General features: G+C 42.3%; 1 protein-coding gene across 2 annotated transcripts in view; it reads left to right on the forward strand.

The window, feature by feature from the left end:
- Positions 1–16,037, forward strand: part of TMTC1 (transmembrane O-mannosyltransferase targeting cadherins 1) — a 133,381-nt gene that overhangs the window by 54,016 nt on the left and 63,328 nt on the right. For both annotated transcript variants that reach the window (XM_014256835.2, XM_088055044.1), the window contains one exon: positions 7,518–7,707. In XM_014256835.2, coding sequence (XP_014112310.2) covers positions 7,518–7,707 — 190 coding nt within the window. The remainder of the gene's footprint in view (positions 1–7,517; positions 7,708–16,037) is intronic.

Below are 16,037 nucleotides of genomic sequence, written 5' to 3' on the forward strand. Positions count from 1 at the left end.
GGGGCTACTAAACATGCAGAAACCACATCCAACTCACAAACTCCAACTTATCCAGCTCCCCAGCTAGGAACTGGGGGAAAATTATCATTTTGTATGCTTTACTTGGTGTTGACTTTTGGTCACTGCTGAACAGACCTTTGATGTGGCTCAGTTTGGCCTTAGAAAACGACTGTATTCTGTGTAACTTGTCTCCAGTCTTGGACAGCACAAATGTATAAATTAAAATAGACAGATAATGATTAAAATGATTAAAAGCAGGTAATGATTTATTTTACAATTGAAGGGCATAATATGCTGAAATAATGGCAGTTTTTCAATCTTTAGAAACAGTCAGCTGTTCAGCAAGCTCACTAAATTACTTTTGTTAAAATTACAAGTGATATTCCCAAATACCTCAAAGCTTAGTGACATAAATGAGCCACATTTCCGTGGCCTTCATTGTTTTGCTTGGCAAAGGTGTTCTGAGAAGATGAGATGTGTCTGTCATGGTCTCCCTCAGTGGAGGCAGAAATGAAGATGTTGGGAATCCTGCTATTCCGAAGCCCTGCCATGAAAGGCTGTCCCCTCCAGGCTGTTGTGCACTGCAGGATGTACTGTCTCCAGTGGCCTTACCTTAAGGAGCAGACTTTGATCTCAAAATCTGCTATGGGTTAGCAATATTTGAGATAGAAAAAACAATCCCAAACCTCTGCTCAAGCATTCTTGCTTGTATCAGACAGAGTTGGAGAGAGAATGCAACTAGAATAGTTTTGAGGGCTACCCAACTTTATGTAACCAGTGTACCAAAAGTTCAGCTCCAGAGTTAGAAAGGTGTTGAGTGGAGGGCTGACATGCTTCAGATGTTTTTCACAATGTTTTTTATTTTTGCCCTTCTTGAGGGGAAAAAATTAGGAGGCCTCTGGATAAACAGATTTTATTACCAACACTGTTGGCAATACAAGGGAAAAATCCATTGTGCAGCATGTGTCAAGCTGTGTGAAACAGATTAAATCTTGACTCTAATTTCTAAATAAAAGTCTGGTTTTTTTAAAAGAAACCCTATGTATTTGGGTGTCAAGTTATATTAATTTCTGCTGGCATTTGCCTTGTGATCTCTGGTGGCTGATCACCCTGGGCGTGAAGCAGGTTATTTGTGGTGCTTCCTTAAATAGTTAATGCATTTCTACTTGGACTGCCTTGAGATAACATTGTCCTGTGGTTGAACTGCTCTCTCTGTAAGCTGGCTTTCTGTATTGCTTTGCTGTTTCAATCAGGTAAATGAGAATTCAGTGCTGCAGAAAGCTGAAGAAGTGCTTATACATAAAAACTGGCACATAATCCTTTTCACAGAGATTTATGACTGTTTTCTGAGCAATGCATTTAATCAGCCCAGCTGTAACTTCAAAGGGAATGAACTACTGCGAGGCAAACCATGGACCTGTGTTGGGAAAATGGGTCCCTGTGCCAGCCAGTTCTGCCAAGGAAATAGAAGTCAAGTGTAGCAACTACTTTGATATGGAGTTTTCATGGACCTTAGGCTAGAAAATAGCATTAAAATGTGACATATCAGCTCTTAATCAGCCAGGCTTGCACATTCTACCTGAATGCTGAGGTTCTGCCTGGTTTGTCAGTGCTTTCTATCGTGTGCTCAAAGGTGTTTCAGTTCAGCCCTAGGTGTAATCCCTGCAGGCACCCAGCATTCAGGGATCACTTCTAACAAAAGGGAGAGCAACAATGTTGGTAAAAATTGACCTCATGCCTACCCAGGGGCCAGAGAGCCCATACATTAAGTGTGAGCTGTGGACTTTATTTCAAGGGGTGTTGGCCTGGCTGGAAGATGGTGCTCCAAGGCAAAGGCCACTCTGCAGAGGAGGTGGCGCTCCCAGAGCCACAGGAAAGATTTCAGCATCTCCCTCTCATACCAGCGTTCTTGGTGTGATGAATAAACCCTGGTAGTGCTGCTCTGGGATTTGATAGGCATTTTAATGGGCTGTGGTGCTTGCTGCAAGTGCTGCTTACACAACGAGACTTCCCTGCCAGAGTCTGCACATGGAGGAGAGAGGCTGCAGCCACAGCAGAGGCCATTGACTCCTACAGGCCATGCATTTTGCTTTCCAAAATACTTCCACACAGAAGAGGTAGAGAGTGGCTGGTCTCTGAGGCAAAGCAGCACGCCCAGAACATCCCTTTGGCTCCCACCAGCATTGGGTGGGTTATGCTGTGGGATACAATGAGATGTTTTCAGAAACATTATCCCAATGGGTTTATGAGGTCTGGTTTTTAATTTCTTGAGGATCTCAGTGGCTGTCCACAGAGCCCTCCATCTGCTGCTGCCTCAGTAATCCTCTTCTGAAGCAGCTGCCCACTGTTGGGCACTGCTGGGGAATTTGGGCTGCCTGACTCTGGAATGTGAGGAGCTGAGGATCAGGTGTGATCACAAGGCATGTCCTCACCCACAGCACACGGGGGTTTGCAGAGGGAAAACAGTGTGAGATCAATCCTAGCTTTTGCAGCTCTGACATTCTGACAGGAGGCTTGGGTTTCACTGGAAACTCACAGGCTCTTTCAGAATCTTTACTCTTAAAGAATTCAGTATTTTTTTAATAGATTTTTTTAGATCCTTAGCCACAGAGCTGACACAACTGAGAGAGAGCCATGCACCAGATTAAAGCTCTTCAGGCTGTGTAGCTGTAGAAGACAACACAGCCCACTTTTCCCCATGTCCCTGGCGCACATGAGCCCACTTTCCAGAGGAGCTACCTTGCTATTCATCACGCTGCAGCTCTCTGTTTATCCCTGCCTTTCCTACTCCTGTCCTCTACTGATTTTTGTCCTAAATGCAAAAGGTTTGATGAAAGGGAATACACAGGTACTTTTCTAGCTACAAGTGTTTTCTAACTTGTACTCGCATTTGAATGTTAAATGGAATTTGTCCGCCTGATCCTTGTTTGTGTAGTTTACTCCACCATCTCTGAATGAGCTGGATGGACAGAGTGGGAATTTTTTCCTTCTGAGGCTCTGAAAATAAAATGTTTAGGCTGGCAATATACAGAGCAGAAAAATAAACTCGTGTGGGAAGGTATGAGTGGACTGGGGGTTCCCTAGGGGGAATGTAAATATACTCAATTTGAAGACAATATCCAAAATACCACCACCTAGTTATAATTGCAGCCACATGTCCTAGGAGGACATTATTGTGAAGTGACTTGTCAAACACACTTGGGTTTAAGGCTTTGTAAGAGGATGAAGAGAGCCTGGAGCTGAAATCAGTTCAGCTGTTAATACAAATGAAAAGCTCTTTTCCCTAACAAAAAAGCTCTTCTTACCCTTATAGTGAACTGAAACCTCCCTGAGTGCCTGGCAGTGTGCAGGTTGTGTCGGAAGAGCATAACCAGGGTCTGTGACTTCTGAATGGGCAAAAACTGTATTCCTGCTTCTGCCTCAGATCCCCACCTGCTTCATGCCTTCCCCTCTTTTTTCCCCAAGTACCAGTTAAGTGCAGTTATTACCTGCCTTCAACATAGGTGAATTTTTCCCCAACCAGGAGAATAGTTTGCCTTTGCTTTGCTAAAATCCCCAGTGTTGGGAGATATTTCATTTGTAGGTGGGTTCCCTGCTGGGTCTGTGTGGGTAGGGCTGTCTGCCAGGAACGGGATTGACCCAGAACTGGGTGGCTGGTAGAAAAAATAGGATCACAGGCCCTCACTTTTCCATGCAGCTTTGGTGGGACATGGTCAGGGCTTTGTGATCACTCTTGTAGCACAGTTTCAGAAAGAAATGTATAATCTCAGTCCCTGGGTGCTGTGGGGAGAAAACTTAAACTGCTCCAAAATCAGAAAAGATAGGAAATGCCTCAAATTTCTATAAATCTTGTATTTTTTTTTTTACCTAGTCTCACATTCCTTATGCTCGGATTGCCTGGATTTGGCAGAGCTGAGATGAGGGCTTTTCCAAGCTCGTTGGTCTCTATTACAGCAATGGGTAACAGACAATTTGTCAAGTATTTTCCTATCATATTGTTATGGCTTTGAGAAGTACCCTTTGCATGCAATTTTGCAGCAGAAACAGTTCAGATAGTTGTTTTCTGCAACAAGTTCTAGATATGAGTCATCCTGTATTTATCTCAAAGGATGCAACAGAACATTGAAACGGAAAGAATTTAAAGCTAAACAAACTGGATTGCCATGACAACACTGGCTACCTACAGGAGGAACTGTGTTTTTCTGAGCATGCTAGAGACAATGAGAAGTGAAAAGAATACTTGCTACCTACTGAAACTTGGATTTCCATGTTAAATTTGCAAATAAAAAAATTCGCTGCAATGCAAATGCTGTTACCTGGCCTGGGGGCCAGTTAAGGGGCAGACTCTTCCAGTCACCTCACCAGTAATACTCTGGTTTTCATGGGATTAACTGAGAGAGTAGGAGATGCTACAAGCAGGAATTTTTCTCCCTTGGAATTCCAGCAGACACCAGAAGCAATATCAAGAAAATCATTAATTTAAAATGTAATTCACTCAGTCAACTAATTAAAAGAAAATACTCCCGTTGCCATTTGCAGGTAGGCTGCTGAAAAGTAATTAGCTCCTGGAGTGATTTCAGAATCTTCAAGTCTTTTCAAAATTTGCAAATTAATTCCTTGAGGTGTCAGCTTTGGTAAGAGGTTTCTTCCAAACTTTCTCCTGTTTAGCTTTCTCCTTAGGCTTGTTGATACAAGAGCCACATACAAGGGTTTTCCAGTGGAGTGTCTGCAGAGGCCAACCAATTGACTGTGTACAGGTGCTAATGATTGTCACAGGCTTTAAAATATTTCACTGCTGTTGGAAGAGAGTATTTAAACACTAATTATTGCCATAGTGGAGTGGAGTGATTGTGCTTCTCCTTTGGGAGCTGCCTCTGGCAGCAACCTGTGCACATGGCTCCCAAGGAAGACTGAAACCTCACAAGCACTTGGAAACAGACACTTGCTTACAAACCTGGCCTGGAGTTGTCTTCCCATCTTCAGCTTTCCCTGCCTTTCCAGCAGAAATGCATTAACTCACACTGATCTGGCTACTCTGAATACCTCTTAAATTAAGCGGACTCAATTTGTTATGGCAGCAAACTGTTTATTTATTCTGTGCTGTGTAAGGATATATCAGCTCCTGCCTTATCAGTGAGGATGCAGAAAAGCAACTAGTCTGTCCTTAACTGCAGTGCTGCAGTCTGCAAAGATCCCAAATGTCCTCTTGTTCCTTCCTAGCCAGCAGCCCAGCCTGAGTAAGCAGGAGAAGGTTTTCTGGTGTGTGTTGTGGTTTGCATACAAACTTCTATGAATATTGTGATGCCTATTGAAAATATTATTATGCCAGGGCATAAAAGGACACTCCCTCAAAAAACTGGGCTCTCCTAAAGCATCAAGTGCAAAACTAACTCAGTGCTTCTGGAATTCCTGTCAAATATGCACACTTGTAGTAACAATTCAGATTCATCTAAATAGACATGCTTTTATTTTAACAATGAAGCCAGAAATGGATCTCAGTTTGGCTTTGAAGTAAGTAGCTGTAAATAAACACTGGCAGCCTTTTCTGAGCTGATGTGTTGAGGCTGATGGAGAAGTCTGTTTTGTTGTGGCTGAGCAGAGGTGGGTCAGGCCACACAAAATGTCACCAGTGAGTGCCTTGGTGTGATTAAGTCTCCCCAGATTTTGTGTTGCTATGTTTCTCTGTAATGTGCACCAGAAGACACTGGGTTGGTGACTAAAAAACACATTTGTTTCTTTAGAAAGAGTGAGCAATCAAATAAGAACCGTTTTAGCAAAATTAGGTTATAATTTTGAGGGATGCTCTCTTAAATAGGAACTGGCTTTTAAATCGCTCCCTCTGTTAAGAGAGGATGGATTTTCTTTCTACCCCTTTTGTTTAGTACCTCAGGGTGGGGAAGGTGAGAAAAATGGGGGCGGGGCGGGGGGGAGGGTGTGGGTGGAAGAGAAGTGTATCAAATGGCTGAAAACCTTAAAAATGTGGGAATATTCCACTTTCCAGAACTGGGAGTTCAGAAAGATCTGTGGGAAAATGAGAATGTGCCTCTGTGACTGTTTACAATGAAACATTCCAGCTCAGTAAGCCTCCTTGCTTTTGGGTCACTGTGCTGCTGGAGACGTTTGCTTTTTGGATGAGATGAGAAACTGATATCCTAACTTTGTAGTTATTTAAATAGGTTTTCACAGAAATTTAGGGCCCAATACCCATCTGGGAACTTCCTGCCTGGAGTCACACTTAGCTTCAGTGTCTTACCATTCTGCCACAAATCTAACGTTTTAAGTGCTGTTGTAAGGGGCTGAATTTTGACCACAAAGGGGCACGTTTGTAAGTGGCAAGTGAGACATGTAAACTCTGTCTCCGTGCCTTGACATTTCTGCCATCCTCTGTTACCATTTTAATAAACCTGCAAGGTACCATGGCAACTGGGTGTGGTAACAGCTGCCTAAGCAGGCTCAGATGGGAGAAATCCTATGCAGGATATAATGCAATTTTTTCCTTTTTTTAAGTATTTGCCATTTTTGGGGCAGCGTACAATGTGGACTTTTCCACTTGCACGCCAAGGATGGGTTTGTCTCTTTGAAGGCTGTCACAATTTTACTTGGTTGACTTCATGATTACTGGAACAGTCAATCTGCAGTCTCTTGCACTTAAAAGTATTTCAACTTTAGATGCACTTTTTGGCAAGTAGATGCCAAGAAGCAAAAGCCTGGGGGCAGAGAGGGATGTTGGTTTGATTTGGTTATTTTGTTTTCTTTAACCCAGTGGCACACATGATGTTCTGTTTCAGTCCTTTGAAAGCCCTGCATACTTCCCAGAGGGCAGCATGCTCACCATTCCCCATTAATTTCCTCTCTATTGAGAATAATGATTATTGAAGATTACAACAGTTTGAAATCCCTTCTTCCCCATCACTTCTGTTGCACATCTCATGCAATCTGGCCCCAGCCCTAAGAAATGGTGATGGGATCAGCTAAGAATCACCCTGTCCCTCCTTTCTTCTGTATTTTCTCCCTGTGCCTTAATTTGCAAAGAGAAAAGAGAAGGATCTGACTTTAATTGCTCAATGTTGTGCACATAGAAGAAATCCTAAATTGTAAGTTAAACCCAGCTGAAGGGATATTTTGTATTGCAGCAGTGATGCAGTGAACTGTGTAAAAGTTCAATATATATGTATGTACCTGTGTAGTTACTCATTTATTGTTTAAGCTGGCAGAAAGTCACTTCAAAAGTCTAACATTCAAATGGGAGTTGAAGTTCTGTTAGTTTTCCAAAGGCTGGTGCATAGAAACCATGTAAATATTACTGATCTTATGTCATTTCTTCAAATTACCTTAAAGTGCCCCTCCTCTATGGTAGCATCTCTGTTGACAGAGAGGTGTGGGGCTGCCTGTTGGTGCAGTTGATTAGTTTGTTTTGTTGTTTCCTTCTCCTGTGTGGTATGTGGTAAATGCCAAAGGAAAATGTTTCCTGTGCTGGCAGTCATTCCATGTGTTACATTACCTGTTTTCATTTGCAGGTTTTTAACTTACTCCTACCTTCTGGCCTTCAACGCGTGGCTCCTGCTGGCACCCATCACCCTGTGCTACGACTGGCAGGTTGGCAGCATCCCTTTGGTCGAGTCCATCTGGGATGTGAGGAACTTAGCCACAGTGTTCTTGGTGCTGGTGATGACATTACTCAGCCTACACTGCATTGCTGCGTTCAAGGTAACACCAAAAGCCATGCAATACAGCATCAGAAAAAAATAAAAAAAATTGTTTCCTAATCTTCAGATGAAATGGTTGGTAAGCACAGGTTTTCCTCTAGAATGCATCAAAGAGAGGTGAAAAATCATCCCAGTAATAACTAATGCAGGCAAGCTCAACTGATGAAAATGTCTCTCTAGCTGAATGTCTCAGCCTTTAATTGGTCTGATTTGAGGGCAGAACTTGGCCCGGGCTCCTGCGTTCAATTATTGTTAATGATCCGAACCACACTGAAGTTGTAAAGCGTCTCTGCCTCTCCCATAGTCATTAGGCTTTTTGTCACTTACTTCAAACAGGACTGGGAACTGTCATCTGCAGGGCCTTTTGAAAATAAAATTGATTCCTCTATTTGCACTTTTGCTATGCTTCTAAAACCTAAACGTTGGATACATCTTGATGAGAAGATATTTTTTTGTCAGCAGAGTAATGGAATGTGGGAAATCAGAAATGACCTGGAAATTGTTCTTTAGCGTAAATAATATAGTTGGTAAGCCATACTTCCCAATTCAGCATTTCAGAGGTACCATTAATCATACTGCAGAAATGAAAGTGAGGTTGTACAAGCCTTGTCAGAAGTCAGATATGCACTTCCATGGAAGGGGATTTTTTGTGGATTGTAGGGAGTTACAAGCTGTTTCTCTTTCAGTTGAGTTGTGGAAGCTTCTTTAGGAGAGGTGCTGGTAGTCACTTTGGAAATAGTACAAAAAGTTTCTTTTCCTTAAATATATGTATGACTGAAAAGCATAGTTGAAGGGTGTCAGGTTTTTAATACCTGTGTTATGCTAAAATGTGCAGGTCATGTACATTTTCAGTCTAACCTGGCAATCTTCCCTGTGCTCCTGATAAGAGACAGAAAATGAACCAAACAGTTTGAGACTGCAGAATCATTAATTTAGATAATACACTGACAGATGCTGTATGGGAAATATGGGAAAACACCTTATTAGGTATTCACCAGTTCTACCTGCAGGTTGTACATCATCTCATATTCCTCCTGCCTTCATTACTCACTGCTAGAGCTATACAGAACTGTTTGTATCAGACCTAATCCTGTTCTCAGGGAAGTTAACGATAAAATTCTCATTAGCCCAGTACTGAAGACTTCTGAACAATGTTATTCCATGTTCTTTGAAGTTTTGTTTGCTTTTTATTTCTTCTCCTGCTGACAGAACTATATGTAGGATTAATACTGTTGGTTTGCTTGAAAAAGATTTTATCGTATTTTTATGAATTTTTTAAAAAACAATTCAGTCTGGATTTATGAATTCTGCTGTTTGATTTGAAACTGCAAGTTGTATTTTTTTTTTGACAAGTTCAGTTTCGCGCTTGACCACTGTTAATGTTAAACAATGTGAATTTTACTCTTTGGGCACTTACTTATTAGATGTTTTGAAATTAGTCTTAAAGATTCCTTTGTGTTTGTCCTTGAAAACCCCAAACACTGGATAAATTGGATGTGAAGTGGTCTGCTTTTGTGTCTAATCCAGTAAAACCAGAACCATCTTGAGAAAGTGCTCACATGAGCACTTTCAGCTCCAGCTAATCCACGGTGAACATGGAACTGGTGATGATTCCTGGGGATCAACTTGGACATGTTTCCCTCAGCCCTTGGTATAGAATCACAGAAGGGTTTGTTTGGAAGGGACCTTAAAGATCATCCAGTTCCAACCTCTCTGCCATGGGCAGGGACACCTTTCACTGGACCAGGTGGCTCAGAACCCCCTCCAGCCTGACCTTGAACACTTAAAGGGATGGAGCATATGTACGTATATAATTAGAAATACTATTGGAAATATTTTTCTTTTCAGGCAGTTCTACATTTCTAAAGCTATTTTCTGTTTTATTTTTAACAACTCACACAATCTCTGAACCATGGTACTGCCATTCAGTGGTATGAAGATGATTGTGTTGGGCTGAGCGGGATGAATTATCGAGGAAAGCAAACAGGAAGCAGCACTTTTCCTGGAAATAAATTATGCCATTTGACTTCAAACAATCCCTTTTATAACAGGGAGAGGGAAGTTCAGGGGACATGAACTGCAGGCACAATTCATTGTATGAGGGTCTTAGGAAAGCACCTTTCTGAATGCAGCAGCAGTGGCCTTTTATAGGGCATTGCTTCCCCCAAGAAGGACCACCCTTCATTCAAGCCCCAGACAAGCTATTACTCAGTGTTTTACAGCTTAGAGACAGCGTGAGATACATCAGTTGATTTCTCACATTTCGTAAAGTGTAAGGTGTTCTGCTCTCTTTTTGAAGCAAACAGAGCAGTCTTAGCAGCCATTTTTCTCTCCTTTTTCATTGCAAGGTCTAACCTGGAAGTGATAGCTTGCAATTTCTTAAGGAATGATTGTCAAGTGAACAGGCATGCAGTCTGTGTGCCTCTCTCTTTAAAGTGTAGGTGTGCAGGGGTAAGAGAGAAAACCTTGTTCTCAGTGGCACCATTGCTTTCTTTTCTGCAGCATGGAGAATGGAAATGCTAGAAATTGTTCTGGCAGAAGTGAAGGCATTGGTCCAGTGCACACTGAACCGATTTTCAGTGGCAAGAGGTGATGTGTGTGCATCCACAACACAAACTCACAGGAGACTCACAGAATATTTTCTGTGGACTGCAATTAGAGAATGCATGGATTGGATTTCCGCCTTTGTTGTTGAATTTTAAACATTTGTGATTAGGGTAATAACTCTGTTGGGCATGTATGTGTGGTGCTGATAAAGGACATCTAAGGCATGAAGCTTTCTTGTTTCATTTTGTGAACATTGTTATACCTCAGAAAGAGAAGAAGCAGTGGAAGATTTCTACCCATGGGTGCTTTCCTTGGAACATGCCTGTTGCTAGATGGGGATTTAATGCTGAAAAGTGCAGAAACAGAGAAGGCAGCTCTCCAGTTTGTTTGGAGAGAGAAGCCTCCCTTCTCATCCTGCTTGTGCACCTTCACTTCCGCTCAACTCTTTGCAGTGAACTTCCTCACACAGGCTTCAAGCAGTGTGCTGGGGATGTGATAAAGGCTGGGGGTGCTATTGAAAATGCCTGCATCCCAGAGAAATTTTAATAGCTGGGAAAAGAGGATGACATTTATTTATTGTTCGTTGTCAAAGATAGCCTTGGCTTTGAGGAATGGATGTGGTGTGACTTCCGGATGGATTACAAAGGTACCAGAAAATGGATGAGGCATTCTCTCAGTGGATATCAAGCATGCCAGTCACAAGGTCAGAAAAATGATCTGGTGCTTCAGATGGCCACTGGGATACCCAAGAGCACATGGCACTGCCTTTCTTTGCTGGAAGATACGGGGAGCACCTGGTGAACTGGAGGGAGGACAATTCTTGGCATTATCATCAGGACAACAGTTATTTCTTTGACATGTCATAATAATTCAGTGAGCATGAAAGGAAGACCCTTCAGATGTTTGATGTCACTCCACATGGCATTTTTAGGTCGCTGCCTAATTAGCAGCTTGTAGTTTTAGCTGTGAATGTAAGTGTACAGAGCTCATGATGGATAGGATTCCACTTTCTCTGTGGTACCTGATAAATGGAGGGCTGATAGTGGGGAACTCATGTATGTGATGGGCTAATTCAGAGGGGTGATCTGGAAAACTAACTCGAAGGAGTAGCTTTTGCACTTGGCCAATCTGGGGGAGGGTATTGCACCTCACACTGATGGCCCTCACCCATTTGTACTCGTGACCGGCACTATAAAGGTACCTTCTGGTGGTTTTCAGCACCTTCTGCATGTTCAGCCTGAACACATAAGGATGTACAGCAGTTTGCTCATGTCCGAGGAGGGAATGCTACTAACATTTCACATTGATTTAAAAAATACATCTAGTGTGCTCTATAACTATTTTAAAGAACCTGCTTGGCTGTTCTATGTGATGTGGCTACATATGGTCCAGGAAATTGTGATGGTTTTCAGGTTATATTCATTGCATGTGACTGACATATGTATTATCCTGATCTTTCATGTGCTACAGTTGGTTGTTTTTTATTTCAGTTCTAATTTTAAAGGTGATGCTGCCTCTTTGAATTTCCCTGCATGGTGCTTCTTAGCCAAGACAAGGCATTTTATACCATATTGTGATGACTTTATTTCGTGCTGTAATTGGCATCATATTGCAATTTATCTGGTGGATTATATGTGTGGATATCATCTGAGCATATTCTTCAGTGACTTTCAGACTGAATTTCTTAGCTGGCAACGTTCAGTACCATCCAGGAGAGGAATGCATTTGCATCTTCTTTTTGTGTGCATGTTTCTGTTGTTCCTGCTAGCACTCGCTGTGTGTATTCTGTCATGCTATTTACTTTACCCTGCACTCATGAGACCTTTGCCTCATTTCCCAGGTTTGGCATTTCATTAATAAATCACAGCTTATGGACCTTTCTGGGGAACAATTGCCTTTTATAATATTCTACAGTAGTACCAGCATAGTTAGAAAGTACGCCTAGCAAAATTTATATGCCACAACACTTCCAGAACAATACCTGCTTCAAAGGCACAGCAAGGTGAATAAGGCTATTTATTGATGGAGTCTATCTGACGAGCTGGAAACCACAGTCATTTCCATAAAAGGTCTATTTAAAATAAATCCTGCTTTCATTTTCCTGAGGGCCACTTGAATTCCTTCCACATAGAGAGAAGGTCAGGACTGATGTTCTTAATCCTTAGCAGCAAGCTTTTTTCTGTGCTGCTTCTGTTGTTAATATTTGCTGCAGGGAGAGAGTAATAAGCCAGAAAGACTCTGTTTAGTGAAATCTGGAGGAAGGGGGGAGCCCCTTTCAGGCACCCTGAGCTTGCTGGCTGTGTTTCTGCCCTGTTGTGTGCTGCAGCCACATCAGCTGTGTGTGGGTCCCTGGTGGGGCTGGAAGGAGCAGGGAAGCTTTCCCAGGGAGCTCGCTGTGCCAGCTGACAGACTCAAGCTAAAGGGAAAAGCTGCCTTGGTCTGTATGTGACTGCTGTTTTGGATTAAAAAAGCAAACACAAGAACTGTCAAAATACCTTTTGCATCAGATTTTCTTTTGCTCGGTAGATGTTTGAAAATAACAGGTTTGGAGCGTGGTACTCTGGGTAAATACAACCACAGCTTGAAGTAGTTCTGATTTGGCTCACTATGAAGATATTCAGCATCTCACCAAATGGGCTCTTACTGCCTTCAGGGTGGTGTAGGTAATTATCATGGGGGCAGGTAGTTCTGCCATTTTCAGCATATTAATGCTGAATTACTCCTTTTATTCTGCCATTTTCTTCTTCTGATTTGAGTTAGTATTTCAAGACCTACTCAGAGCTGAAAGGGTTTGGAATGGCACAGTAGTAGGGGTGAGCAGGAGAGTGTAGGTGAAATGAGGAGCGAGAAATTTACAGCTGAGAGAGGTAATAATTGCTCATGGTGGCTACTTGGCCTTAGTTAAACATTGGGGTGCCAAGCTATTGAGGGTTTTGTTTTTTGCTCGGCTCCTCTTGTTCCATGTTACCCTCTTAAGAGCAAATTCACCATAAACCGAGTTGTTTTTCCAGGGATCGTGCTTTTATGTAAATTTGTGCATTGAATTTTACCTGTTTTGTTTTGTTTTCCCCACCTAGTCAAGCAGCCTGCAGTCACAGAATGAAAGGGAAGAGGGAAAAGCAACCACAAGGTCAAAATGATTGTTCTAATTCCTGGAGCAATTTGTTGATTTTCCTGTTTCCTTTTGGAATGTTCCACTTCTCTTTCAAAGATTTGTGTGCTTCTTCATTCTGCTCAAATTGGCTTGTCAAGTGGAATTAGAGGTTACAGAGATTAAGGATTGGGAAAATGAGCTTATATCTTAAGGGAATTTCAGAAACCTGGGTGAGAAAGACCATAAACACACAACTGAATGGATGGGTAGCAGATTTCTACAGGGAAAAAGAAAATAGTAAATATCAAAATTTTACTCTTAAGATACGAATATAAAATGTGAAATATTATGGAATATATACCTGTGCCCTGTTATGGGAATGGGAAAAGACTGCTCTCTGCTTTAATTCCATAACAGAAAGCCAGATTTCCAGAGGTGTTGAGTACCCACAGTTCTTGTGTAAGTAAAGAGTTTAGGCATTTTCAGCATTCCTGAAAAATGTATTGTTTTACCTGGTACTGATCAGGACTTCATTCCCCCTGGAAACAGAGAATGAATGATCTTGTTAGGGTGGTCTGAGAGGTGCACCAAGGATTTCTCTCCAGATAATCCTGGGTGAGGAAGCCAGTGCTCCTTTCAAGGGTTTTGGGGTCAGATTCTGACTGGTTTGCCTGTGTACCAGTTCCTGAATAGGTGCTGCCACTGGTGAACTGGAAAACAGTTTCTGTTGTTGCCAAATACTTGCAATAGTATCAGCGTGTCAGGTAGTTACTAAGCAGTCAGCAGCGATTATAAAAATAGCATTAGAAATCCATGGCTATTTCTATCAAAACTAGATGATCACCAAGAAAAAATTAGTTATTTTAGGAAATGAGCGAGTTACTAAGCCTGGCATTCAAGTAGCTGGTGCTACTGAAGATGCTGATTTAATTTTTTTTTTCTAAAATGAGATGAAAAAATTAAACTCCTAATAAAGTGTAGTGATTACAGAAATTGTGGTTCTTTTTCTAGGAGCAAGCTGAGTAAGACAGGTGTCTGAGCCAGTTTTGAAGCTGCTAAGTTACCTTTTGCTTACCAAATGCTTGAGTTTTTCAGACCATCTGTTGACATCCAGCTTTTGGCGCCATTCACTTGGAAGCAGTGGCACAGGCAGCAGAGTGAAATAACCACAGCTCCACAGTGGCCTCCTGTTTGGTCACAGTAGATAAAGATGTGTGTATCCCATCCAGGTTTCTGCTGGTGACCTAAAGGAGACCATGCTGATGGTGCACGGAGCATGGTACAGCTCTGCCATGGCCCATCCGTGTGAGCACCAGAAAGGTGGGACTTGGAAACACCCAGTGCTTCTGTGAGCTTTTCAACCACAGAGATTTTTTTTTTTCCCTTTGAAGGAATCAGTCCCTAAGGTTAATTACTGATTAACTTAATGCTTTCTTTTTATCACCTTATGCATGAGTGGAGAGTGAATTTGACATGCTTCTACACCATCTCTTTTATCTTTAATGCTGTATATGTGGAAAGTGCAAGAGTGGGTGTTTGCAGATGCTGACCTCTTGCCAGGTGAGATGCTGCCAGGGATTTGATGCAGGCTGGTGAGGAGTCACATTGCTGAGCCACTTGTGGCTTCTCGAGAGAGTGGTGCAGTGGTAGTAGATGAACTAGGTCTGTGTGCAGTCTGCACTAAGGGTTTGTACAAATGGATGTTAGGAATAAACTGAAGAAGTGCCATCCTCTGTCTGTGGTCTGCAGAGAGAGTAGTCATGCAGCTCCTTTGAGTCTGTGTGTCTTTTGATGGATAATGCACTTACATCCTAGGGCTGCAAGCGTTTGAAAATGTGTAATAGCAATCACTGCTTTTATACAGCCCTGCTCTACCAGCTTTCCTGAATGCAGCTTTTCTGCACATGCAGTCAGGTGTTCCAAGCATAACATCTCACTGTCTGCAATGGGCCATCCAGAGCTCACTGCCAGAAGGATCAATGCCTTTGGTAGGAAGGAGGTCTTTACTCCACGGAGCTGTTGGATCTAAATGGTGGAGAGGTGACACTTGCCTCATTCTCAAAAAAAACTGTCAGAGGAAGGAATTAAACCCATTTGATTGCCTTCCCATCAAACAGGCAGGCACATGCAAACACCTTTGGAAACATTCAGAGGTAGAACACAATGGAATTTGCTTGGATTTGTTTGCGCAGTTGCTGTCTTCCCTGAGGTACAGCTTAGTGCAGCCGAGAGAAATGCTGTCCTCACAGCTCTGCTTTCCAGTGCCTCGGCCCTTGGAGGTGCCAGGCGATGTGAACATCAGTCCTGTCAGCACAGTGCAGACTTCATGGATCTGGCACCTCAGACCGTGCTTCCTTGAGGGGAAAAATAAGAAATTTGCAGTGGGTTTATGCAAGTCCATAGTTATGACATTTATGTTGAAATAATCTGTGCCCCTCCTGCACTCACACTTAGAGGGCTCTGCCTTGTAGAAGACTTGTGCTTTAGTGGCAGTCAGGAAATAGTTATGGCTCAGGAATATGTCTTATATGTAAAATGGAAAGAGTTCTTCAGTTGCAAATTCTAGAGTTTCTTCCTTTCCCCCCAAATTTCTAAGGAAGCAGTTTTTGAGAGTCATTGCTGTATTGATCATGTTTGACCTTGGAGTGATTCTTTGATACTCTGTTTGAGAGAGAGAGACACTTTTTTGC

The sequence above is a fragment of the Pseudopodoces humilis genome, chromosome 5 (genome assembly GCF_049639895.1).
Source record: "Pseudopodoces humilis isolate 2021_Gansu_Grassland_sample_001 chromosome 5, ASM4963989v1, whole genome shotgun sequence".
NCBI classification, from domain to species: Eukaryota; Metazoa; Chordata; class Aves; order Passeriformes; family Paridae; genus Pseudopodoces; species Pseudopodoces humilis.